This window comes from Heptranchias perlo, unplaced genomic scaffold, assembly GCF_035084215.1.
Source record: "Heptranchias perlo isolate sHepPer1 unplaced genomic scaffold, sHepPer1.hap1 HAP1_SCAFFOLD_64, whole genome shotgun sequence".
Lineage (NCBI taxonomy): Eukaryota > Metazoa > Chordata > Chondrichthyes > Hexanchiformes > Hexanchidae > Heptranchias > Heptranchias perlo.
The window spans coordinates 2,327,176-2,355,175 of NW_027139666.1; the positions used below are offsets into that span (position 1 = coordinate 2,327,176).

The window sequence follows — 28,000 nt, forward strand, 5'->3', positions numbered from 1 at the left end:
AGACCAGTTAACGAAAGGTCGGTGGTGGGGATGATCATGGAATCCTTTACTCAATGATGCAGTAGATAAACATCTAGAAACCGAAAATATAATAAGGAATAGTCAGCACGGATTTCAGAAAGGGAAGGTTTAATAGTTTGACAGAAGGTTTGACAGTTTAAATTACAGTTGAACAGAACTTATCTCCTTTTCAATTCTGTTCCTTTAGAAATAAACCTCTGTGTTTGTTTTCTATGACATTCTCAACCTGAGTTGCTACTTTAATGATTTGTCAATCTGTACCCCTAAATCCCTTTGCTCTTCGACCCCATTTAGACTCTTGTTTTCCAAGCAGTATGTGGCCTCCTTATTCCCCCGAGCAAAATGCACCACGTCACAACTTTCTATATGGAAATTCAATGGCCATTTACACCGCCTTTCAGCAAGTTTATTAAAGTCTTCTTGAATTTTGTTACATTCTTCCTCAGAATAGGCTATACCCACTAAATAATTACAAGCATTTCACACGACATTACAACAAATGTTTGCTCCAACAAAATGTTCTCCATTCCCAGTTTCTCTGAATCCCACTCGTGCAATATAATGTGAAGAATGAGTTTATCTTCTGTCCCTCTCTCATCTGCAAACTTCAATGTCAGGGGTTTGGGGACATCTACTGGCCGGAAGCAGAACTGCAACAGTTCGGAACAAATTGCTGAAACCGGACAATGTGCAGTGTGAGCGTGTTTGTGATTGGTGGCAGATACTGAATCTGATTGGATATCTGAAGAAACCTATCAGAGAGTGAAAGGAAAAGGTGACGTTTATCACTCCCAATGTCCCAATCACAATCATTGCCTTCCACCATCCCTTATTAGCATAGGGTTGTGGGGCTGCCTATTTAATCCGAGCTCGGAGTGGATTTGTGTCATTTCTGGGTCTGAAATTGAGTTTTGAGATGCCTGAGGACAAGAAAGCAGCTCCCAAGAAGGGCGCCAAGAAAACCTTGAGTAAAGCACCAGCCAAGGGCGGCAAGAAGCGGAGAAAGTCGAGGAAGGAGAGTTACTCTACAAAGTCTACAAAGTGATGAAGCAGGTTCATCACTTTGAGAGTTACGTCTACAAAGTGATGAAGCAGGTTCACCCCGACACCGGCATCTCCTCAAAGGCCATGAGCATCATGAACTCCTTTGTGAACGATATTTTCGAGCGCATCGCGGGTGAGGCTTCCCGCCTGGCCCATTATAATAAACGCCACACCATCAGCTCCCGGGAGATCCAGACCGCTGTGCGCCTGTTGCTGCCCGGAGAACTGGCCAAACACGCCGTGTCGGAAGGGACAAAGGCGGTGACCAAGTACACCAGCTCCAAGTAAAACTCCACAATCAACTGAAAAAAAATAAACACAAAGGCTCTTTTAAGAGCCACCCACAGTCTCTCTGAAGACGCTGTGCCGACCCCTCTGTATGGAATCATTTTACTGTAGATAGTTTGATAGTAACTGTCTCTCTATAACTCTTGTGCTTTTCTAATTTCTCTTGAAATCTGGAAGATTCTCATAATCACTGCCAGGTATAATAATCTATGTGTCGCTTTCTGTTTAGTTCCAATAACCAAAAACGTGTCCCTGATCCTCTCATTCCCGTTCATATTCCGCCCCTTCCCCCGCGTCTGCCCCTTCATAGCCGTCTTAAGGCGATGGATTAGACTTCATTTCTTTCTCCTTTTCACGTTTGTTTGTTCGTTATTCGGGAATATCACTTTGAGAACCGCAATCCTTTGAAATGCAGCAACCCTGAAAGGGACGTCACACCGAGTACAGAAAAGTCGAAAGGCTCTGTCACTGTTCGACTTCTTACACCAGGAGTCTCGGCTCCGGTTTCGATCGCGCTGCAGCTCCTGTGAACAGGGATCAATCCACAATCTGTGGTTTGTTACTTTTACAAAGATTGAGCTGGAATCTGTCCCGTTACAAAATGTTACTTTACTCCCGCCAGATTGAAAGCGAACGGTGAATGGAGCCGGATTTTAAACGGATTGTAAAAGATTCTGGAAGTTGTGACGGGAAATGTGCAATAACAGAGTAAAAGGAGAGAGATTTTTTAAACTTTGTCTTAAGGCGACATTATTTACTAAATCCGCTTCTTGTGTTACAAATATTTTGGCGGGCTTTTCAAATTTCAAAAAAACGGTTCAGTTCGGTATTTTCCGCCCTTTTCTCATTGCCGGCTATTGATTGGCGAATAAAACAGCTCTCTGATTGGGCTGTTCGCTAAACCAATGAGAGTGAAAACAGATTGACCAATTACAAGTGCCCCCATTTTATACCTCCAGAAGGTATAAGAAGGGCGAGTGCGGGAAGATTTCTTCATTCTTTGTGAAAGTGTTTGTGAGATTGTGGAAATGTCTGGAAGAGGAAAAACCGGCGGGAAAGCTCGGGCCAAGGCCAAGTCTCGCTCATCCCGGGCCGGACTGCAGTTCCCTGTGGGTCGTGTTCACAGGCTCCTGCGAAAGGGGAACTATGCTGAACGTGTGGGTGCCGGAGCCCCGGTCTATCTGGCTGCTGTGCTCGAGTATCTGACGGCTGAAATCCTCGAGCTGGCCGGCAACGCGGCCCGCGATAATAAGAAGACCCGAATCATCCCCAGACACCTGCAGCTCGCCATCCGCAACGACGAGGAGCTCAACAAGCTGCTGGGACGGGTGACCATCGCTCAGGGCGGGGTGCTGCCGAATATCCAGGCCGTGCTGCTGCCGAAGAAAACCAGCAATGTGAGCTCCAAGAGCAAGTAAATCGGCCAAGATTTAATCTGATCAACCCAAAGGCTCTTTTCAGAGCCACCCACTGTATCTGTGAAAGGGCTGGTTACTGTCTGAAGAGACTGACCTATTGATCACAGTTGACCCCGGTCTACGTTGATATATTACATCACTATAGCGGTTGAAGGAATGGGAGCCAATGTAAGTCACCGAACACAAGGGTGACAGGTGAACGGGAGTTGGAGGGAGTTAGAATAGGGCAACGGAGATTTGTAGGAGTTCATGTTTACAGAGCGTGGAAGATCGGAGGCTGACCAGGAGAGCATTGGAATAGCAAAGTCTGGAGGTAACAAGGGAATGGATGAGTGTTTCAGCACCAGATCAGCTGAGGCAGGGGCGGAGACGCGCGATGTTTCAAAGGTGGAATTAGGTCTTGGTGATGGAGCGGATATGTGGTCGGATGCTCATCTCAGGGTCAGATAGGACACAAAGGTTGCGAACGGTCATATTCCGGCTCACACAGTGGCCAGGGTCAAGTCTCTGTCCATCCCGGTCCCTGAATCGATCCAGTCCCCAAACAGGACCTGGGTCTGTCCATCCCGACCACTGAATCTATCCAGTCCCCACACAGGACCTGGGTATGTCCATCCCGGTCCCTGAATCTATCCAATTTCACACTGACTCCAGCTCTAATTCAATTCATAATAGCCACACATGACCAATCTCCATCCATTCCGGTCCCTGAATCTATCCAGTCCCCAATGACCTCAGCTCTAATTAAACTCATTTTACCCACACAGGAACTGTCTCTGTCCATCCCGGTCCCTGAATATATGCAGTCCACACACAGGAACTGGGTCTGTCCATCCAATACCTGAATCTATCCAGTCCACACACAGGACCTGGGTCTGTCCATCCAATACCTGAATCTATCCAGTCCACACACAGGACCTGGGTCTGTCCATCCAATATCTGAATCTATCCAGTCCCCACACAAGACCTGGGTCTGTCCATCCTGGTCCCTGAATCCATGCAGTCCCCATACAGGACCTGGGTCTGTCCATTCCGTTCCCTGATTCTGTCCAGTTCCCAATGACTTCAGCTCCAATAAACGCATTGTACCCACACAGTAACTGTCTCTGTCCATCCCAGGACCTGAATCTACCCAGTCCCCACACAGGATCATTCTCCATTCATCCCAGTGCCTGATTCTATCCAGTCCCATACTGACCCAAGCACGGAAAGGTACAGATTGCCTTCCACACCGATTGATGTTTATTAAACTATTGGGCGCCTCCTGTCAGCTACAAATCTGAAACTAAAACTATCCCTCTTCCAACGTTTCCGTAGCGGCATTGATTGATTTTATTATGAAAGTGATTGTGTTGGAACTGCAGTGTGCCTCATTTATTGAATTTAAATGATATATTCCGCCTTTTTTTCTGGAAACCCTTGAATATCATGCCGGAGTCTGTAAGGATTGTCTCTGAATTTGTATTTCCTATTTGATGCTGGTGAAAATTTTATAAAGGACGGTAACTAATTCCTGGAGGCGGAGCTTGAAGTTGCACGTCCGCTTGTCCGTCATTCTGAGCCAGTCTCCTCCTCTCCCGCACTTCATGCTCTGTCTTTCATTCAAACACTCTTCCCCGGACTCTCCGATAATGTGCATTTCTCAACCAGGTCGGGGCGGGCTTTATAAATGCAGAAGAAAGGCGAGAGTCTTTCATTCAGCAGCGATCTGAGTGAAGAATCATCATGTCTGGCAGAGGTAAAGGAGGCAAAGGACTGGGCAAAGGCGGAGCCAAGCGGCACCGGAAAGTGCTTCGTGATAACATCCAGGGGATCACCAAACCAGCCATCCGCCGCCTGGCTCGCCGAGGCGGTGTCAAGCGGATCTCGGGTCTGATCTACGAGGAAACCCGCGGGGTGCTGAAGGTTTTCCTGGAGAATGTGATCAGGGACGCGGTCACCTACACTGAACACGCCAAGCGCAAGACGGTCACTGCCATGGATGTGGTGTACGCTCTGAAACGGCAGGGCCGCACTCTCTATGGATTCGGCGGCTGAACAACTCGACCCTTTCTAACCGGACACAAACCAAAGGCTCTTCTAAGAGCCACCCACCGCCTCACAGAGAGAGCACTGACCTGGGAACTGGTGCGGGGTTATATGGGGCTCGGGAATAGTTTTACAATTAAAGAGTTTTCTGTGACACGCAGTACGGTGAGGTGGGATCGGCGGCGAGCTGCACCGGTTACTGAGAGGGAACTTTCCCTTATTGAATGCACTGAATTGTCCAGGGAACGTTACAAGTGAGTTTACCCGGAGCTGAATTCCCCCCCCCCCCCCCCCACCTCGCTGAAATGTTCCTTCACTCCATTCGCTCTGTTTTGGTTCTATTTATCAGTCAGATGTTGTGATGTGGGACCGGGGGTTTCCATGGGAGAACAGGTTGAGCTGAGCCGCTGTGATAAGGGCCCAGCTTGTGATAAGGATTTTCCCTCTGACGGTTGTTTCTGACACTGATACTGAGAGGGTTTGTGAAATTGAACCGTTTGAGCTCAGTCATTGGGGACCTGGAATTACCACAGGCCCAACTGGCAAACCCCGTTGTCAATAGAGGCTACTTCTCATTGGTTGCTTTGCTTGAAAACTAATTTCCTTAACCAATCGGAGAGACGACAACAAGAAAACGGAGCAAATTGTTGGCCACAATTGACCGATTTTTTTAAATTTGAAAAAGGCCGCCAATTTCAGTGTATGAAATAAGTGAATTACTCGGCCATGTCGTTTTTACACAAAGACTTAAAATCTCTTTGTAATAATGTTATTCCGTATTACACGTCCCAAATTCCGAGCGCTGTTTCAAAAACACATTGTCTATAACTTGCGGAATATAATCCCAATCATAGATTGCTGATATGGACAAATTTCACTTCTACCTGTAAAAATAACAAACTGCAGGTTATCAATTGATTCCGTTGCAGGGACTGAACAGGAACCGTGTGTCCTGAAAACGGAATCATGGACGAAGCCTGAAAATGAGCCAATTCTTTTCTCCAATCGTTCATTCTGGATTGTTACACTGCGGGGAACGTGCTGCTAATATGCGGGATATTAAGATCAGTAATTAATTATTTCAGAGATTGGCTCCACAGTGAGAAAGAGGAAGGAACTAAATTCTGATTCATAGCCCTGAAAGTGGTGGTTCACGGGAAAACCGGGGGCGGTGTAAATCTGAATGAGAGCGAGAGCAAAGCAAAAGGGAATTGAACGGACCCCGGCCCCGTGTTCACTTTATTGGGCAGTAAATTCGACAGAGACAAACATTAAAATGGAGTAGTTTCACTGACTTTCTTTCAATTTATCCACCAGATTCAAAGGATGATGACCGAGTAAAGCAGCAACTCTGTATCTGTCAGTCTCTGGTCCCGTATGTGAGTCGGATTCATTCTGAATCTGTCAGTCTCTGGTACTGTATGTGAGTGTGGGATTCATTCTGTATCTATCAGTCTCTAGTACTGTTTGTGAGTGTGGGATTCATTCTGTATCTATCAGTCTCTAGTACTGTGTGTGAGTGTGGGATTCATTCTGTATCTATCAGTCTCTAGTACTGTGTGTGAGTGTGGGATTCATTCTGTATCTATCAGTCTCTGGTACTGTGTGTGAGTGTGGGATTTTTCTGTATCTGTCAGTCTCCAGTACTGTGTGTGAGTGTGGGATTCATTCTGTATCTGTCAGTCTCGGGTACTGTGTGTGAGTGTGGGATTCATTCGAGATCTGTCAGTCTCTGGAACTGTGTGCGAGTGTGGGATTCATTCTGTATCTGTCAGTCTCTGGTACTGTGTGTGAGTGTGGGAATCATCCGGTATCTGTCAGTCTCTGGTACTATGTGTGAGTGTGGGATTCATTCTGTATCTGTCAGTCTCTGGTACTGTATTTGAATGTAGGATTCATTCTGTATCTGTCAGTCTCTTGGCCTGTGTGTGAGTGTGGGATTCATTCTGGATCTGTCCGTCTCCCGTACTGTGTGTGAGTGTGGGATTCATTCTGTATCTGTCAGTCTCTGGTACTGTATTTGAATGTAGGATTCAATCTAAATCTGTCAGTCTCTTGTCCTGTGTGTGAGTGTGGGGTGCATTCTGTATTTGTAGTCTCTGGTACTGTGTGTGAATGTGGGATTCATTCTGTATCTGTCAGTCTCTGGTACTGTGTGTGAGTGTGGGATTCACTCTGTATCTGTCAGTCTCCAGTACTGTATGTGAGTTTCGGATTCCTTCTGCATGTCAGTCTCTGTATTGTATCTGAGTGTGAGATTCATTCTGTGTCTATATTTATTCTCTCAGATTACATTATGGTGTTCAATATTGTAGCTTTAATATCTTAATGTTTAAATAGTTTTTATCAATATGGATACACTTTAGGATTTGATGCTGGAGGTTTAAATCAGATAATTTGTGTGCTTTTTGGACAACTATTAAATCTGTATCTCTGAGTAATATTGTGAATGATAATGATAATGTATCTTTCAAACTGACATTTTTGAATTGGTATATAATGTGCAGATCAGTCTGCACGAAATGAATTGATACTGCATCTTTAATTTTTGTTTTGTAAGATTTTTGGACTTGTGTGTCTGTGATACTGTGTCATTAAATCTCTTAACATGAGTATATTATAAACTGGTATCTAATGTGTTTCTCAGGTTATACTGTCACAGCATTTCTCAATCTGATATTGTACATGAGTTTTGGACTTGCAATTTGTATCCGAATGATGCACTATTCGAATGAATAAGGCATGTATTGAACTCACGTGTGTGTGAGAGTTCTGGGCTCGTATTCAATTTGAATCTCGGGGTATCTGGTATTTAATTCACGGCTAATATTGCCATTTTGTGAAATTGACAATCTGAAAACGAGACTTTGGACTGGAATTTTTGTATCTACCTGTCAGCGGGACTGAGTTCGGGAGAAATGGAAGTGTCTGCCTCACCTCCTCTGTTTGGCTGTTGGATTGAAAATGTGTCTCTGGAACTTGGGATCAGTGTGGGACTGACTACTTCTGCTGTCTGAGACTGTGGAACTGATGACCTGTCTGTGTCTCTGTGCTCTGAGAGTGATAATATACATACTGTGTGTGAGAAGGCGCTGGCTGCACTGTTCCTTTGCCTCGGGTGGAGGAAACGTCACATTCACTCTGGCTCGTTCAAGGGTTTGCCTGTAGAAAGAAACGTATCGCATGTAACTCAAGAACAGGTGAGGTAGAAAATACGTAACTGTTAACCCATCAACACATCCAGTGGCACATTTGGACAGGGAAACTACTGGCAAACAGGTACAGAATGGTCTGATTCCGATCCTACACTTTCACGTGAGGCATCTACACCCGCAGTGTCAATCTAACTCGGACATCGATACAGGGAGAGGCTCGGGCACGCGTGCAAAATACAAGAGATGCAAGTTTTCATTTCCGATATAGTATCAGCTTGGCACTGTTGGAAATATTTTCATCTCTAATGAACCAGACTCGGATCAAATAAAGTTTGTCTATTTTTCCTCTCCAGTTATTGTGACAGAGGCTGTTTCACTGTAACTCGCACGAATAGAACTTAAGTGTTTTCGCTCAGCGCTATAATCAGAAGCAGTGTAAAACTTAGTGTCACATTCACTGCGGTACTCGTCACTGACACAGGAACAGACTGACAGGGACAGAATAAATCCATCACTCAGCCAATAACAGACAAATTTCATTCACTGATTCAGGAATCGCTGACACAATAATCAACACATCCGTCACCTCCTGGCGGACAAATCTGGGTATTGGAAGTCAGACCGAGTCAGTGTTCTGGGAGGATGAGACTGTAAATAACACTTACAATAATGGCCGCAACACAATAGAGTGCCTCTTGTTGCCGATGATCAAACTCACCTGTTATTTCTGTATTCCACCCTCCCAGTTTAATGAACTGATTATTTTGTGCCTCATTTCCGATACAATCTGTAAATTTCAACCTATTGGAGGTTGGCGACATCTACTGTCCAGAAGCGAGTATTGAACAGATTATTTGTATTCAACAATATATCGTTAGTTTCTAACTAAGCGATTTATTATTAAATTAAGCTCTGACTCGCTTCAGCCCTTTCATAGATACAGTGGGAGCCTTTGGGTTATCAGATTAAATCTTGACCGATTTACTTGCTCTTGGTGCTCACACTGCTGGTTTTCTTCGGCAGCAGCACGGCCTGGAAATTCGGCAGCACCCCGCCCTGAGCGATGGTCACCCGTCCCAGCAGCTTGTTGAGCTCCTCGTCGTTGCGGATGGCCAGCTGCAGGTGTCTGGGGATGATGCGGGTCTTCTTGTTGTCTCGGGCCGCGTTGCCGGCCAGCTCGAGGATTTCAGCCGTCAGATACTCGAGCACAGCAGCCAGACAGACCGGGGCTCCGGCACCCACACGTTCAGCATAGTTCCCCTTTCGCAGGTGCCTGTGAACACGGCCCACAGGGAACTGCAGTCCGGCCCGGGATGAGCGAGACTTGGCCTTGGCCCGAGCTTTACCGCCGGTTTTTCCTTGGCCCGAGCTTTACCGCCGGTTTTTCCTCTTCCAGACATTTCCACAATCTCACAAACATTTTCTCAAAGAATGAAGAATGACGGCTGTATTAACCCTTTTTATTGACTGAAAGATCATCTGATTGGTTGAGCATTATTACACCTCATTTGCCTATTTCAATAACCAATCAGATAGCTGGAAATTAGATGAGGGCGGGATTTAACGGCCTCAACGGACAGATCAGGAATTTTATGAATTTCAAAAAACCCGCCAGTGTCGTAAAGGACCGGATTTAGATCAATGTCGCCCTGAGCACAAGATTTTAAACCCGTTCATTTTATCTTGTCTTATTCAGCGCTACCCGTCACCAATCACTGGCGCTGTTTTAAAATCTGCTTTAATTTATGGCTCATTCTGTTATCGCTTTCAAACTGTACCGGACGGGACTGAAGCCCCATTCATAGCATTCCGTGAAGTGACACGTTTCAATTCAGTCTTTATGAAAGTGACACGTTGTAGTTTGTTCCTTTCTCACAGAGCCGGGGTGCGTTTGCTTTTAATATGGGGATTTTCACCTCAGACATTAAACATTTCTGAGATTGAATTCATAGAGATAATGGAATTGCTCCCGGGGTCATTCAGGGTGTGTTCGTGTCTGGAATAGTAACGCTTTAAGAACAAAACGAATGGGAAGGTGCGGATCAGAAACTCGCGTTCAGTTTATGGGTCAGAAATTTCAACGGTGCAGTTACAGTATCAGTTTTGGATTGGAATAATATCGCGGTATTAAAAAGATACTAAGCAATTATATAGGAAATGCAGCTCTTTCAGAGAGGTTGTGGGTGGCTCTTAAAAGAGCCGTTGTGGTTTTTTTTCAGTACATTGTGGAGTTTTACTTGGAGCTGGTGTACTTGGTCACCGCCTTTGTCCCTTCCGACACAGCGTGCTTGGCCAGTTCCCCGGGCAGCAGCAGGCGCACGGCGGTCTGGATCTCCCGGGAGCTGATGGTCGCCCGCTTGTTGTAATGGGCCAGGCGGGAAGCCTCACCCGCGATGCGCTCGAAAATATCGTTCACAAAGGAGTTCATGATGCCCATGGCCTTGGAGGAGATGCCGGTGTCGGGGTGAACCTGCTTCATCACTTTGTAGATGTAGATGGAGTGACTCTCCTTCCTCGACTTTCTCCGCTTCTTGCCGCCCTTGGCTGGTGCTTTACACAAGGTTTTCTTGGCGCCCTTCTTGGGAACTGCTTTCTTGTCCTCATGATGTGGAGATGCCGGTGATGGACTGGGGTTGACAATTGTAAACAATTTTACAACACCAAGTTATAGTCCAGCAATTTTATTTTAAATTCACAAGCTTTCGGAGGCTACCTCCTTCCTCAGGTGAACGATGTCCTCAGGCATTTTCAAACTCAATTTGAGACCCAGAAATGACCCAAATATGCTCCGAGCTCGGATTGAATAGGCAGCCGCACAGCCCTATGGTAATGAGGGATGGGGGAAGGCAATGATTGTGATACTGAGAGTGATGTCACAATAATTATTCACTGTAACACTCTGATTGGATACCTGAAGAAACCAATCAGATTTAGAACCTGCCACCAATCACAAACACGCTCACACTGCACATTGTTCGGTTTCAGCAATTTGTTCCGAACTGTTGCAGTTCTGCTTCCGGCCAGTAGATGTCCCCAAACCCCGGGTCATTGAAGTTTGCAGATGAGAGAGGGACAGAAGATAAACTCATTCTTCACAATATCTTGCACGAGTGTGATTTAGAAAAACTGGGAATGGAGACGAGATGCAAATACATTTTGTTAGACCAAACATTGGTTTTAATGCTGTGTTAAATTCTTGTAATTGATTTTGGGATTATAGCCAATACTTCGACAAAATATACTTGCAGAACGGCCGTGTAAATGTGTATTGAATTTCAATATAGAAAGTTGTGAGCTGGTGCATTTTGTTAGGGGGAATAAGGAGGCCACATACTGCTTGGAAAATATGAGTTTAAATGGGGTAGAGGAGCAATGTAAATCGTGTCCTGAGAAATCAGAGAGAAATACTGCGCAATGTAAGTGAAAAATAACGGGGTCAATTCACAACTATCGAATGAGTGAAACAAAAACTTTATTTTGAATCAATTGTCTTCATTTTGCAATCACAAAACGTGCAAAATTACGAGAGTAGAAGTGACAGACAGAAATTTTCCTCACATTGCACATTGTCCTGTTTCTGCAACCACGACAGATTATGTGAATTTGTTTTCCGCACTTTCACAGTTCTCGCCTACGTCCAGTAGAGGTCAGTCTCTTGTACTGTGCATGAGAGCGGGATTTCATCTGTATCTGTCAATCTCTGATACTGTGTGTGTGGGATTCATTCTGCATCTGTCATTCTCTGGTACTGAGTATGAGCATGGTATTTATTCTGTATCTCTCAGTCTCTGGCACTACATATGAGTTTAGGATCGTTCTGTATCTGCCAGTCTCTTTCAATGTATATGAGAGAGGGATTAATTCTGTATCTGCCAGTCTCAGGTACTGTGCATAAGTGTGGAATTAACTCTGTTACTGTCAGTCTCTGGTGCTATCTGTGAGTGTGGGATTCATTCTGCATCTGCCATTCTCAGCTACTTTATCTCAGTGTGGCATTCATTCTGTAATTCAGTCCCTGAGACAAAGTGCAAATGTGGATTCACTCTGTATTCTTATTTCAGTTCCCAGTATTTTACTTGAAACTGTATCTTTAATACTTTAAAGTATATGCAGTTTTTCGTCAAGTATTTAATTTGTAAATATGGATATATTTTTCGATTTTCTTTAATCAAACAAAGTGTGTGGGTTTTGGAGTAGTATTACATCTTAATCTCTAAACTCATATGTGAATGATAATGTACCTTTCAATCTGTTCATGGTGAAATTATTGGACTGGTATGTAATGTGTAGCTCAGATCTGCAATAATGTCTGTGAGTACTGTCTGTGAGTGTGGGATTCATTGTGTTCCTGTCAGTTTCTGGTACTGTGTGTGAGTGAGCTTAATTTTGTATCTGTCAGTCTCTGATGCTGTATGTGGGTGTGGGATTCATTCTGTCTCTGTCAGTCTCTGGTACTGTGTGTGAGTGTGGGTTTCATTCTGTATCGATCAGTCTCTGGTATTGCATGTGAGTGTGGGATTCATTCTGTATATGTCAGTCCCTGGTACTGAATGTGAGTGTGGGATTCATTCTGTATCTGTCAGTCCCTGGTACTGAATGTGAGTGTGGGAATCATTCTGTATCTGTCAGTCCCTGGTACTGTGTGTGAGTGTGGGATTCATTCTGTATCTGTCAGTCTCTGGTACAGTCTGTGAGTGTGGGATTCATTCAATATCTGTTGGACCCTGGTATTGTGTGTGAATGAGGGTTTCATTCTGTTCCCCTCAGTGTCAGGCGATATATGTGAGGGAGTCATTCATTCTGCATCCATCAATTTCTAGTACTGTTTGTGAGTGATATGAATGTTGTCTCCGTCAGTCCGTGCTACAGTGTGCGAGTGTGGGTTTCATTCTGTTTTTCAGTCTCTGGTACTGTGGAAGTGTGTGTTTCATTCTATGTCTGTCAGTCCCTTGTACTGTGTGTGAGTGTCGGATTCATTCGGTATCTGTCAGTCACTGTTACGTTGTGTGAGTGTAGGATTCATTCTATATCTGTCAATCACTGGTATATTGTGCGAGTGTGGGTTTCATTCTATTTGTCAGCCTCTGGTACTGTGGGAGTGTGTGATTCATTCCATGTCTATCAGTCCCTTGTGCTGTGTGTGAGTGTCGGATTCATTTGGTATCCGTCAGTCAATGTTACATTGTTTGAGTGTTGGTTTCAATCTGCATCTCAGTATCTGGCCCTGTATCTGAGTGTGAGATTCATTCTTTATCTGTATGTAATTTGCATCTCCGTTTACAGTATGGTGTTCAAAACTATCTTTAATACCTCAATGTATCAATATTTTTTCCCAGTGTTTAATTGGTAGATAATGATACATTTTAAAATGTAATGTAGGTTATAATCAGAGAATGTGGGCACTTTTTGGACTTCATTTAAATCTGTATCGATGGGAAAACAATTGTGAATTAGTTTATCTTCCAAAATGATATGGTGACATTTTTGAACTTTGATATCATGTGGAGCTCAGTCTGCATGAATGGAACACAGTGTATTTCAGTCTGAATCCGTATCAGTTTTTTGTAGTGGTTTATAATGTGTAGATCAGTATGCACTAATGCAATTGATACTGTATCTTTCAATCTGACACTATGAGATTTTTGGACTGATAAGTATTGTGTAACTCAGACTGCATTAATGTGTGTGACTGTGAGATTCATTCTGTATCTGTCAGTCCCTAGTACTGTCTGTGAATGTGTGATTCATTCTGTATCTGTCAGGCTCTGGTACTTTGGAAGTATGTGATTCATTCTATATCTGTCAGTTCCTTGTACTGTGTGTGAATGTAGGATTCATTCTGTATCTGTCAGTCACTGTTACATTGTGTGAGCGCTGCTTTCCTTCAGTTTGTCAGTCTCTGGCCCTCTATCTGAGTGGGAGATTCATTCTTTATCTCTATGTAATTTGTATCTCCATTTACAGTATGGTGTTCAAATCTGTATCTTTAATACATCAATGTATGCATATTTTTCCCAGTGTTTAATTGGCTGATAATGAAATTCTGTAGAATATAGTCAGAGAATGTGTGCACTTTTGAGAATACTATTAAATCTGTATCGATGTGAACACAATTGTGCATTAGTTTATCTTCCAAATTGATAAAGTGACATTTTTGAACTTGTATATGACGTGTAGCTTAGTCTGCATGAATGGAATACTGTATATTTCAGAGTGAATATGCATCAGTTTTTTTGTCGTGGTTTATAATGTGTAGATCAGTCTGCACTAATGGAATTGATACTGTATCTTTCAATATGATACTTCTTGGACTGGTAAGTAATGTGTTACTCAGCCTGCACTAATGTGTGATTCATTTTGTATCTCCCAGTCTCTGGAACAGTGTGTGAGTGTGAGATTCATTCTGTATCTTGTCAGTAGTGTGTGTGAGTTTGTGATTTATTCCATATATGCAGTCTCTGATACTGTGAGTGTGGGATTTATTCTATGTCTTTCAGTCTCCAGTCTTGTATGTGGGTGTTGAATTCATTCCATATATGCAGCCTCTCAGACTGCATGTTGGTGTGGGATGCATTCTCTATCTGTCAGTCTCAGGTACTTTGAGTGAGTGTGTGATTCATTCTCTATCTGTCAGACTCTGGTACTGTGTGAATGTGGGTGTCATTATTGATCTGTCAGTCTCTAGTACTTTATGAGAGTGAGTAATTAACCAGATATCTATCAGTCCTTGGTACTGTATGCCAGTGTGGGATTCAATCTGTATCTGTCATCTCTGGTACCATATGTGAGTGTAGGATTTGCTCTGTGTCTGTCAGTCTCTAGTATTGTATGTGAGTTTGGGATTCCTTCTGCATCTGTCAGTCTCTGGTACTGTATCTGAGTGTGAGATTCATTCTGTATTTGTATGTAATTATTCTCTCAGATTGCATTAATGCATTCAAAATTGTAGCTTTAATATCTTCATGTTTAGGTCATATTTCTCATTATTTAACTGGTAAATATGGGTACACTTTAGGATTTGACGCTGTAGGTTTTAATCAGATAATTTGTGTGCTTTTTGAACTACTATTAAATCTGTATCTCTGTAAGTACAATTGTGAATGATAATGAACATTTCAAATTGATATGGTGACACTTTTCAAATGGTATATAATGTGTAGCTCAGTCTGCAATAATAGAATTGATACTGTATCTATAAATCTCATACTATGAGTGTATTATAAACTGATATCTAATTTGTTTCTCAGGTTACACTCTCACAGCATTTCTCAATCTGATACTGTACATGAGGTTTGGACATGTATGGAATTTGTATCACATGATACATGCAATATCCATTCGAATAGTGCATTAAACTCACATGTGTGTGTGAGTTCTGGGCAAGTATTCAATTGGAATCTCAGGGTACATTATTGGGTTTCATTCTGTCCCTTCCAATCGGGTGCCATGTGTGATTTCGATCTGTTATTTAATTCGTACCTAATGTTGCCCTATTGTGAGATTGACACAGTGCCTTTCAATCTGATAGTGTGATCTTGGACTGGGATTTTTGTATCTGCCTGTCAGCGGGACTCAGCTCGGAGCAAATGGAACAGCGTCTGCCTCACCTGCTCTGTTTGAATGTTGGATTGAAAATGTGTCTGTGGAACTTGGGATCAGTGTGGGACTGACTGCTTCGACTGTCTGAGACTGTGGAACTGATGACCTGTCTATGTCTCTGTGCGCTGTGTGTGATAATGTACTTCCTGTGAGGGAGAAGGAGTTGGCTGCACTGTTCCTTGTGCCTCGAGTGGAGGAAACATAACACTGATTCTGGGTCCTTCAAGGATTTGCCTGTCGGAAGAAATTTATCTCTTGTAACTCAAGAACCAGTGAGGCAGAAAATACAAAAGTGTTCGAATTAATACCCATGTCAAGGATTATTTTGAATATCCACAAATGAAAACCAGTGATACAAACAGTGTCAGTGTCTGATTCCACTGCAGTACTGCAGCACTCAGCTTCTGCACACCAGGTGTGTTGGGCAATTTTACAACAATTTAGTGACATCCAGACACAAGCCAACCCCTGCACTGATCCATGAATGGGACAACCCGATAGGGCAGGGACCTTTGTACAGGTCGGGTTTCTAATCCCCACTCCCATGGGACTTACCGTTCAAATGAAAGCAAACAGCCGCTGTTTAAAATGTGTCCTTCACACTTCTCACCTGGTGCCTGCAATAGTTGCTCTTTGGAAAACTCCTCACATCCTTACTGTCCGGCTCTGTTTCCACTCTTCACTGTCCAATAACAACAAACAGGGTGAGACTGGAACGAAACCAGGAACATTCACTACTGGTTTGGGGAGAGAAAGCAGCAATGATTTTAAATAGCAGGTTCTTCCCATTCTGTCTCCCTTACCCTGGACACACCCGGTACACACACAGCCCGAGAATGGCCTCTCCCTTCCCCCGCTCACTCCATGTTCCGGGACCAGTTCCTGATCCACTCCGCCTCTTACAAACAGCCCCCGGACTCGCCCTGCCCTTCCCCTGGACTCCATGCCGATCTCTGAGCCCATCTGCGGATACGGTCCCGAAGCGATGAGCTGCTGTAACGAGGCTGCTCTTTGCTCCCTTCCCCCGGGGGCCGTGATCTCTCCATTCCCGGCTGTTTTGAACCGACTTCTTCCGCTCACTGAGTGAATGGCGCCCACAGGCCGAGCTGGGGGAGGGACCGCGCATGCGCTCTTCTGTTCAGCAACAACCAGCGCTGGGGGCGGAGCTGAGTCACGCATTCGCAGATATCTGGTTTAATTCCCAATACAAAAATCGATGGAAACTTTCCCCAATTGTAATTTTTCAGAGTCTGAGCAAAGGAAGTGGGTCTGGGGGAAAGGTCAGAGGGAATGGGGTCCACAGGCAGTGCAGGAACAGGCACCAGAATGGGAAACAGATGGGATTCCACCAGTGTTTAACGCTGGAATCCAGACTGACTTTACAATCTCTAACTATTAAACGAGATGTTTCCATCCCTGCTGTTTCTCTCGGTATCTTTTGATGGTAAAGAGCCTTTCAGAGATAAAGTGGGCGGCTGATAAATGGCTTTGATTCATTCTTGCACTCTTTACTCATAAAACAGACGCGTGAGGAAGAAGCTGGGGCGGGGGGAGGATTTCTCAAACTAATCCTGGAGACAAAAGTAGGAAAGAGTGAGTCGATGTGTTTGTTGGGATCGTGTAGGATTAATTTCTGACAGCACTGGTCCAAGATTAATTTAATCAGATTGAAACTCTCGATTACTGAGAGTAATACCGAACGTCCCTGAGCTGCAAAACAGAATAAAGTACAACAGGCAAGAGGGGGTTAAATGTGGCCCATTGTTTTTGTCACTCTCTGAACTGAGTGTGGGATTAATAGTGTGTCTGCCTCTGGTACAATATCAGTGAGAGATGAGATTGCATCTTTTGTCTCTCCAATTGGATATTTCTGGATTAAACGAAACTTTACAGGTTCGTCTGCAACTGATACTGTGGCACTTTGTCTCTCCGTGTTCTCTCTCACCGTGTCTGTCTCCCTGTCTCCCTCTCTCTGTCTCTCTCTGGTGCTGTATATGAATGTGGGATGCTGCTATTGAGCTTGATATGAACACACTGATAGGAAGTGTACGACTGTCAGTGTGTGTTTGTCTCTCTGTTGTGCTGGACATGAAGGTGGGATACTGTCTGACATAAAACAGAGAGAATGTATTGTCCGGGCCGGGCCGCAGTGTAACCGGGGATGCATTCGGCTTCAGTCCCAGTTCATGGTCATTTCTTTTTCACAGATTCAGGGTGAGAGTCTCGGTGAGACGGTACCACGAGCGGAGAAACTTCGCGTCACAACTCAAACCCCAACACATGAGATTCTGGAAATCAGCTGGAATAAAGTGTTTGTAAACTGCTGAACCCGTCCGGGAGGGGATGTGTGGGGAGATAGAATCGGGGGAGACTGGGAGTGAAATGGAAGGCGGTGGGTTGACTTGTTATAGAAGGGACTGTATTTAGGCAGGAATATTACAGACTGTTAATTGCAACGGGGCTTATTTAAAAGCTCCTGGTTTCTGGAAATTCTTGAAGATGAAGTCCGAGTCTGTAAGTGTTTGTACAGAGCGCTGTGTTTCGGTTCTATTATCCATAAACGGTTTGAAATTGGCGGGTGGAGAAAGCTGGAGGTGGAGCTGGAAGATCAGAGGCCGCTCTCTGCTCTGTCTGTCACTCTTTCTCCTCCACTCCCGCCCTCTCTGTTTAATCCCTTACATGGAAGCAACGCGGGTAGTTGGACTCTAAACACGGTTGACAAGTTAACAAGACGAAAGTCGAGTAATGTTTCTGATCTCCTGGGCACCATGTAAATTAACTGTCATTTGTTTCTGTACAGAGTTACATTTCAGTGATTCCCCAGTGAGTTTGATGCGTTATTTAAATAATCCAACAAAATATAACAGAAACGGAGCGAAGCGCTGAATCCCACAGATGTAGAAAGGTTAGTCGAACAGTTCTGGAGATGCTTTACGAGCCCAGCATGGCAACTATTTTAAATAAATACAAGAAATCTGATGATGCGTGGGCTGGGGTGTGCAGGTCACCGATTAAAGTACCGGACTGTGGTCGGTGCCCCGACTCCAGTCCCAATAATACCCCATCGCGTCTGCACCGAGACAAAAGCAGCTCAAAGGAACACTGGTAGCATGATATCAGCGTCTCCTTCAGACAGTAACCAGCCCTTTCACACATAGAGTGGGTGGCTCTGAACATGAGCCTTTACATCGAGTTACATCGAAACCAAGGCACAGAAACTGGCCAGTCGGCCGAATTGGTCTGTGCCGGTGTTCATGCTCCACGTGAGCCTCCTCCTTCCTTACTTCATCTAACTCTATCACAACACCCTTCTATTCCTTTCTCCCTCATGTCCTTCTCTATCTTCCCCTTAAATGCCCCTATGTTATTTTCCTCAACGAATCCTTGGGTAGCGAGTTCCACATTCTTCCCAATCTTTGGGTAAAGCAGTTTCTCCTGAATTCCCTATTGGATTTATTAGCGATTATTTTATATTTATTACCTGAAGTTTTGGACTACCCGCAATTGGAAACATTTTCCCTGCGTCTCCCCTTTCAAACCTGATCATTATCCTGTGGACTTCTATCAGGTCAACCCTCAGCCTTCTCTTTTCTAGTGAAATGAGCCCCAGCCTGTTCAACATTTCCTGATAAGAATATCCTCTCATTTCTTGTATCACCTTTGTGAATCTTTTTTGCACCTTCTCCAATCCCTCTCCGTCCTTTCTATAACATGGAGACCAGAACTGTGCACAATACTTCAAGTGTGGTCTAACCAAGGTCCCATACAATTTTAACATAACTTCTTTGTTTTCAAATCTATCCCTCTCGAAATGAATCTTAGTGTTTGATTTGTCTTTTATGACCTTATTGAGCTGCGTCGCCACTTCTTGTAATTTTTATATCTGTACCCCTAGATCCCTTTGCTCCTCTATCCCGCTTAGACTCCTATTATCCAAGCAGTGTGTGACCTCCTTATTCTTCATTCTGCAAGTTTATTAATGTCCTCTTGCAATTTGCTACATTCTTCCTTTGTATTAAATACATCCCCCAATTTGGAGTCGTCCACACATTTTGAATTGTACTTCCGATTCCCGTATCCAAATTGTTAATGTAAATTGTGAAGAACAGTGCTCCCAGCAACTGGAACATCACTTCCCACCTTTTGCCAGTCTGAGTAGCGACCCTTAACCTCTATTCTCGGTTTTCTGCTTTGTCGCCAGCTGACTATCCATTCCACCACCTGTCCCCTGACTCCACGTGCTCTGAGCTAAGTCATGAGTGTACAATGCGGTAACTTATCGAAGGCCTTCGGAAAATCCAAATATATTCAATCTACTGCTTTAAACTTTTATTCACTTTCTGTTCCTTCTTCAAAGACTTCAATAAGGTTGGTCCTGTCCTTTGGGTTATCAGATTAAATCTTGGCCGCTTTACTTGCTCTTGGAGCTGACAATGCTGGTTTTCTTCGGCAGCAGCACCGCCTGGATATCTGGCGACACCCTGAGCGATGGTCACCCGTCCCAGCAGCTTGTTGAGCTCCTCGTCGTTGCGAATGGCCAGCTGCAGCTGTCTGGGGATGATGCGGGTCTTCTTGTTGTCCCGGGCTACGTTGGCGGCCAGCTCGAGGATTTCAGCCGTCAGATACTCGAGCACAGCAGCCAGATAGAACGGGGCTCCGGCACCCACATTCAGCGTATTTCCCCTTTCGCAGGAGCATGTGAACACGGCCCACAGGGAACTAAAGTACCGGCCCTGGATGTGCGAGGCTTGGCCTTGGCCCGAGCTTTAACGCCGGTTTTTCCTCTTCCAGACATTTCCACAATCTCACAAATACTTCATGCAGAATAAAGAAATCTCCCGCTCTCGCCCTTCTTATACCTTCTGGAGGAGTACAGTGGGGGCATTTGTAATGGGTCTCTCTCAGAGTGTTTACACTGCCCGCTCACCCTCACTGACATTCTATCTTTCAACTGCTGTAATATTGTCCTTCTGCAATATTGCTGCTCCCCCTCCTTTCTCTACTTCTCTGTCCTTTCTAAAGATCTTATAGACTTGAATATTGAGCAGCCAGTCGTGCCCAGCTGGTAGTCCGGTCTCCGTAATCATTTAATGTAATTATTTAACCTCACGAAATGGGTGATGCGGCCGAGAAAAGGTGAAAGATTACTGGCTGTTGTGAAATTTCAATTGATTGGGGGGTTTGCGACATCTGATGGGCGGAGACGTGAACTGCAACAGAGCGAGAAATGATCAGTCAGAAACCGGTTCAAATGAAGAAAAAAATCCAACATCTTGCAGTGTCTGTTCTTGGTCTGTTGTTTATCAACTATTTTATGATGCTGGGTGGTCAGCGATGGTGGTATAGTGGTGAGCATAGCTGCCTTCCAAGCTGTTGACTCGGGTTTGATTCCCAGCTATCGTAATTAAGTGTTCTCATTAGTTTATTTCCTTCAGAAGCTCTTAAGTTTGCAATTGAATTTGATGCAGTTCAGTTGGGTATTGTTTCCAAAACATAAACGGGAGTAATTATCGTAAAATGATTTCAGCCTTCATTTATTTCCCTACAGAAGGAATAGAGGAAAAACATGCTGGAAATAACTAGCTGTAAAGGATCGAATGAGAGTTAGGAAGGCAAGTGATATGGTAGCATTTATTGTAAGGGTTTTCGTATATAAGATTAAGGAAGTCTTGCTGCAATTGCAGTATGAGACAATATTGTGTAAAATTGGCCTGTATTCTGTGGAGTTTAGAAGAATGAGAGGTGATCTCATTGAAATGTATAACATTCTTTGAGGGCTTGACAGGGTAGATGCTGAGAGGCTGATTCCCCTGGCTGGAGAGTCAAGAACTGGAGCTCATAGTCTCAAGATAAGGGGTCGGCCATTTAGGACCGATATGAGGAAAAATTTCTTAACTCAAAGGGTTGTGGATCTTTGGAAGTCTCTACCCCAGAGGGCTGTGGATGCTCAGTTGTTGAGCATATTCAATGCTGAGATCGATAGATTTTTGGAATCGAGGGGAATCAAGGGATATGGGGATCGGGAGGGAAAGTGGAGTTGAGGTCGAAGATCATCCCTGATCTGTTTGAATGGCAGAGAGGGCTCGTGGGGCCATATGGCCTACACCTGCTCCTATTTCATACGTTCTTATGTAGAGAGCCTTATATCCAAGTGTGCTGATGACACTAAGTTAGGTGGCACAATTAATATTGTAGATGGGAGCAGAAAGTTTCAAAGGGACATTGATAGATTCAGTGAGTGGGCAAAACTGTGGCAGATGAAGTTCAACGTGGGTAATTGTGAGGTCATCCACTTTGGACCATAAAAAAGATAGATCAGAGTATTTACTAAATGCGGAAAAGCTAGGAACTGTGGGGGAGGAGAGAGATTTGGGGACCAAATACAGAATTCACTAAAAATGCAAAAAAAAGTTAAAATGGTAATGGAATTTTGAATTTTATCTCAAGGGATCCGGAATAAAAAGGACTGGAAGTTATGTCACAGTTATACAGAGCTCTGGTTAGACCTCATTTAGAGCACGGTGTTCAGTTCTGGGCACCGCACCTCTGGCAGGATAAGAACAGATGAAATATGAGCAGCAGTAGGCCTTACGGCCTTACGAGCCTGCTCCGCCATTCAATCGATCATGGCTGATTTTGTACCTCCACACCACTTTACTGCCCGTTCCCCATATCCCTTGATTTCCTTGTCCTAAAATCTATCAATCTCAATCTTGAATACACTAAACGACTGAACATCCACAACCTCTGGGGTAGAGAGAACAGCATCGATGAAGATAAAGGGAATGAAGTGAAATGTGCCATACAGTTACATCTCGCTGCTCTGTCTGACCATTTTGATCACTACATCCCTGCAGAAGGATTTGAAAATTTGATGGAAAAGCGTTGGATGAAAGATCCTTTTGCTTTCGAAAATCCTGAATAAATAATCAAGCTAAACTTGATGCTTGAGCAAGAAAACGAGCGGATGCGACTCACCTGTGAGCACACTGAAAGCACGCCACAAGTCATTCAGTTTGTCATGTTTTTCGATCAGTGTTTTCAAAGAATGTCCTCTGTTAAGTAAGATTAGTGTTCTGTTGTTGCTGCCGTTCAAAAAAAACTACATCTGCGAACTGGGATTTTCGACTCTGACAAGGTTAAAAACAAAAGAAAGAAACCGACTCAACAGCGCACCTGATATGCGTGGAGCGCTTTCATCTTGTGATCCAGATTGGAACGAGATCATGTACAACAGGCGGAACCATCCGCCACATTAAATAAGTGAAACTCAACCTGACCGTTTCTTATTGTACTTAAACTGTATTTAAATTGATTTTCAAGGAACGTGGATGTCTAATTTTAGTTATTACTTGAAGTGAAGTGAAGAGAAGAGCGAGCATGTATTGACCTTTATTGCGATTTGATGAAAACTCCAGTCAGAAGATATTATTGTTTTGGGTCCCTGGGGGAAGTGTTTTTCTTCCACTGGGTCACGAGGAAAAAAGTTTGAAAAACACTGTTCCTCATTGTACGGTCAGTGTCTGTTCAGCAAACCGGCTCTGAATTCCTCAGTCTGCATTTCGAGAAACGGTTCTGTGCGCGACACGGGCAATAAAAACGCTGACCGACGCACTGCGACTAATGTCGACCGGAGGCCCCACAATCCCCCGGGCCCCAGAAACCCCTCTATCTCTCCAAGATGCTGATTTTCCGCTCAGACTGCGCATGCTCCCGAGGCCCGCCGTGTATTCTGGGAACGCATCGCTCATTTCCTTTGTTCCCGAGTTGGACTCGGTGGAAACGGGAGAAGAAACCGGGAAGCGGCGGGTAGGACGGGGGAGGCGCTGGATGATGGGTGTAATGGAGTCCCGGGACCCCCGCCCGCCCGATCCCCCGGGTCCCCCGGCTCTGATTCGTGGTCTGAGCCGCACTCGGTGTTGCTGAGACTCCGCTCAGTGCAAATGCAGGTTGTTGTTGATCTGCTCCCGTTGGCCTCAGCTTTGCCGGTCAGAATCAGCCAGGGACGGTGACTGTGCTGCTCCCCATGGTTGAAATGCCGGCAGCTCGCTGTACAGGCTCACAGGTGCAGAATTACCACTTGGCCGGGTTTTGGAGGGCAAGCAGTGGCTGGGGTCGAAACCCAACTTCACGCAGAACCTTCAGGAGAGAAAAGGAGGAAAAATAGATCCTGCCATGAATCTGGATTTCAAACAGCGAAGACGTGTCACGGAGGGAGAGTGTGTGGGACGGGGGAATTCACAGCTTAATAGGGGCAAGGAGGGAGAGTGTGTGGGACGGGGGATTTACATCCCAGTCGGGGCAAGGGGGGAGAGTGTGGGACAGGGGTTTTACAGCTTAATGATGGCAAGGAGGGAGAGTGTGTGGGACGGGGGATTGACAGCTTAATAGGAGCAAGGAGGGAGAGTGTGGGACGGGGGATTTACAGCTTAATCGGGGCAAGGAGGGAGAGTGTGTGGGACGGGCCATTCACAGCTTAGGATGGGCAAGGGAGAAAAGAATGTTCCAGAGAAACTAGAACTGTGTGTTCTGAATTTCTATCCTGTATTTATGGTGATGAATTATGTAAATATGAGCACAGATGCGTAGAGGCTTGTATTCTCTTGAATATACAAGATTAAGGACTGATCTAATTGAGGTGTTTAAGATGATTCGAGGTTTTGATAGAGTAGATGGAGATAAACTATTTCCTCTGGTGGGAGAGTCCAGAACAAGGGGGAATCATCTTAAAATTAGAGCTCGGCCATTGAGGGGTGATGTCAGGATGCAATTCTTCACACAAAGGGGAATGGAAATCTGGATCTCTCTTCACTCCAAAAAGCTGTTGAGGCTGGGGGTCAATTGTAAATTTAAAAATTGAGTTTGATAGATTTTTGTTTGGCCAAAGTATTAAGGGCTATGATACTAAGTAGGGTAGATAGAGTTAAGATATAAATCAGCCATGATCTAATTGAATGGCGGAACCGGCTCGTGGGGCTGAATGGCCAACTCCTGTTCCTATGTTCCTAAATGCAGCAATCCGCAATAAGATTGTGGATGGCAAGGGCCTTGCTCACAAGTGAACGGACATCTGGAGGGAGATGCGGTGAGAGGAGGTGACTGGTCAGGGAGTGTCTGTAAATGAAGTAGAAATGGGGACGGTCAGGGAGCGTCTGTCAATGAAGGAGAAATGGTGATTGGTTAGGAAGTGTCTCGAAATGAAGTCGTAATGGGGACGTTCTGGGAGCGTCTGTCAATGAAGTAGAAATGTTGACTGGTCGTGGCGTGTCCGTAAATGAAGGATAAATGGTGACTGGTCATGGAGTGTCTGTCAATGAAGGAGAACTGGTGACAGGTCAGGGAGTGTCTATAAATGAAGGAAGAATGGGGACGGTCAGGGAGTGTCTGTAAATGAAGGAGAAATGCTGACTAGTTAGGGAGTGTCTGTAAATGAAGGAAAAATGGTGACTGGACAGGGATTGTCTCTAAATGAAGGATAAATGGTGACGGGTGAGGAAGTGTCTGCATATGAAGGAGAAACAGTGAATTATCAGGGAGTGTCTATCAATGAAAGAGAAATTGGGTCAGGTCAGTGAATGTCTGTAAATGAAGAATAAATGGTGATCAGTCAGGGAGTGTCTGCAAATGAAGGAAAAATTGCCTGATTATGGAGTGTCTGTAAATGAAGGAAAAATAGTGTCTGGTTAGGGAGTGTCTATAAATGAAATCGAAATGGTGACAGGTCAGGGCGTGTCTATAAATGAAGGAGGAATGCTGACGGGTCAGGGAGTGTATATAAATGCAGGTGAAATGGCACCTGGTAAGGGAGTATCTATAAATGGGAGAGGACTTGGTGACAGGTCAGGGAGTGTCTATAAATGAAGGAGAAATGGTGACGGGATAGGGAGTATCTATAAATGTCGGAGAAATGGTGACAGTTCAGGCAGAGTCTGTAAATGACGGAGAAATTGTGACAGTTCAGGCAGAGTCTGTAAATGATGGAGAAATGGTGACTTGTCAGGCAGCGTTTGTTAATGAAGGAGAAATAGTAACTGGTCAAGGAGTGTCTGTCAATGAAGGAGGAACGGTGATTGGTCCGGGAGTGTCTATGAATGCAGGAGAAATGTTGTCAGGTCAGGTAATGTCTACAAATGAAGAAGAAATAGTGATGGGCCAGGGAGCGTCTATTAATGAAGGAAAATGCTGACTGGTGAGAAAGAGTTTGTAAATGAAGGAGAAATGGCGAACGTTCAGGGAGCGTCTATAAATGAAGGAGAAATGGTGTTTGATCAGGGAGTGTCTGTAAATGAAAGTGAAATGCTGACTGGTCAGTGAGTGTCTGCAAATAAAGGAGAAATTGTGATAGGTCAGGGATAGTCTTTAAATGAAGGAGAAATGGTGACTGGTCAGGGTGATTCCGTCGCAAAATTTTGGAGATATTACATATGGACTGCTTACAGGCAGCTGTAGGGAGGGACATAGTGTCGAAATGAGGGGCAGACCATATATACACACAGCAAGAGTGAGCATCTTCAGGAGAGGAGAGGGGAACCAGTGAGTGTAGAACTGAATCCAACCAGAGTCAGCACCTTCAGCGGAGGAGAGGAAGGGGGACCAGTGAGTTTAGAACTGAATCCAGCCAGAGTCAGCACCTTCAGGGGAAGAGAGGGTTGGGAGCAGTGAGTGTAGAACTGAAACCAGTCCGAGTCGGGATCTTCAAGACAGAAAAATTAAATAGAAGGAAAATTGTTGCAAGTGATGCGATGGGTTTGCGTTTCAGCAGACGGAGGAGGGTGAGTGTGCGGGACGGGCATTTACAGTCTGTGGGAATGAGCGGGTAGAATGTTCCATAGAAACTAGAATTGCCTGTTCTGAATTTCTATCCCGTCTTCACAGTGAGGACTTTTGTTATCTCCTTTTACAGGGCATTAGAAGGGGAGGATTTGCAGACGACAAACTCAAACCAAACATCACGTCAAGATCTGACAGTCACTCGATTCACCAGCCCCTGAAGATTATCGGCCTTAAAATATAGGAGAAATGTTGATCTGTTCCATCTGTGGGAAAAGATTTCAAACATCACTGTGACTGGAATAGCAGCGAGACACACACACCCGAGTGAGAGTGTTCCAGTGCACTGACTGTGGAAAGAAATTTAACCAGTTACACAGCCTGAAAAAACATCGTACCATTCACAGTGGGGAGAAACAAGACAAATGTTCTCTGTGCAGACGAGACTTGAACTGATCGTCCAACCTGGAGAGACACGAGGACGCCCGCACCATGGAGAAACCGTGGAAATGTGGGGACTGTGGGAGGGGATTCAGTTACTCGTCCCGGCTGGAAACTCATCGACACAGACACACTGGGGAGAGGCCGTTCACCTGCTCCGTGTGTGGGAAGGGATTCACTCAGTCATCCCACCTCATTGAACATCAACTTGTTCACACTGATAAGAGACTTTTTAAATGTTCTGCCTGTGAGAAGAGCTTTAAACGAAAAAGTGATCTGCTGACACACCAACGTACTCACACTGGGGAGAGGCCGTTCACCTGCTCCGTGTGTGGGAAGGGATTCATTCAGTCATCCAACCTGCTGACACACCAGCGAATTCACACTGGGGAGAGGCCGTTCACCTGCTCCGTGTGTGGGAGCGGATTCACTCAATCTTCCCACCTCATTGAACATCAACTTGTTCACACTGATAAGTGTCTTTTTAAATGTTCTGTCTGTGAGAAGAGATTTAAAAGAAAAAGTGATCTGCTGACACACCAACGTACTCACACTGGGGAGAGGCCGTTCATCTGCTCCGTGTGTGGGAAGGGATTTACTCGGTCATCCAGCCTACTGACACACCAGCGAGTCCACACTGGGGAGATGCCGTTCACCTGCTCTGTGTGTGGGAAGCGATTCACTCGATCATCCCACCTCCTGAGACATCAGCAAGTTCACATCGGGGAGAGGCCATTCACCTGCTCCCTGTGCGGGAAGGGATTCGCTCAGTCATCCACCCTGCTGACACACCAACGAGTTCACACTGGGGAGAGGCCATTCACCTGCTCTGTGTGTGGGAAGGAATTCACATGTTCATCCGGCCTCATTGAACACCAACTTGTTCACACTGATAAGAGACCCTTTAAATGTTCTAACTGTGAGAAGAGCTTTAAAAGAACATGGGATCTGATGAGACATGAACGTATTCACATTGAGGAAATTCCGATCACCTGTTCCGTGTGTGGGATGGGATTCACTCAGTCATCCCACCTGCTGAGTCACCAGCGAGTTCACATTCGACTGCAGGAGTTGGATTCTGCTGTTATTGCTGTATCCAGGACGAAACCACGTTCATTCTGACAGTTGGAGTTTGTTTCTGATGTTAATGACCCCCTTTAACTGGGCTGCAGTTTAGTATTCTGTACAAGTGTCAAATAAATCAGCTTTCTTTTAAACACAGTGTTTTTGACCTTC

General features: G+C 44.8%; 3 protein-coding genes across 4 annotated transcripts; 2 read left to right on the plus strand and 1 right to left on the minus strand.

Moving 5' to 3' along the window:
* Positions 1–2,381: 2,381 nt before the first annotated feature.
* LOC137318027 (histone H2A-like) lies at positions 2,382–2,771 on the plus strand. The gene has a single exon (XM_067981012.1). It carries the CDS (start codon positions 2,382–2,384, stop codon positions 2,769–2,771), a length of 390 nt encoding a protein of 129 aa, XP_067837113.1.
* Positions 2,772–8,968: 6,197 nt separating this feature from the next.
* Positions 8,969–11,258, minus strand: LOC137317949 (histone H2A-like; the record flags this gene model as incomplete). The annotated part of the gene is made up of 2 exons (XM_067980945.1): positions 11,182–11,258; positions 8,969–9,323 (listed from the first exon to the last, which is right to left on the minus strand). Coding segments are annotated over exons 1-2 (432 nt in total), but the record flags the coding sequence as incomplete, so codon positions are not given.
* A 12,017-nt stretch (positions 11,259–23,275) lies between these two features.
* LOC137317999 (zinc finger protein 623-like) lies at positions 23,276–27,981 on the plus strand. 2 transcript variants are annotated; one of them, XM_067980985.1, is made up of 2 exons: positions 23,276–23,362; positions 26,457–27,981. In XM_067980985.1, the coding sequence occupies exon 2, from the start codon at positions 26,816–26,818 to the stop codon at positions 27,884–27,886; it is 1,071 nt and encodes a 356-aa protein (XP_067837086.1). In that variant the 5' UTR covers positions 23,276–23,362; positions 26,457–26,815; the 3' UTR covers positions 27,887–27,981. The 2 variants fall into 2 exon arrangements, with proteins under 2 accessions (XP_067837086.1, XP_067837087.1); XM_067980986.1 differs by lacking the exon at positions 23,276–23,362 and adding an exon at positions 24,587–26,325.
* Positions 27,982–28,000: the final 19 nt, after the last annotated feature.

Excerpts from the sequence above, each read along its gene's own strand:
- LOC137318027 (XM_067981012.1), top strand. The coding sequence starts at position 2,382 with ATGTCTGGAAGAGGAAAAACCGGCGGGAAAGCTCGGGCCAAGGCCAAG.
- LOC137317999 (XM_067980985.1), top strand. The coding sequence starts at position 26,816 with ATGGAGAAACCGTGGAAATGTGGGGACTGTGGGAGGGGATTCAGTTAC.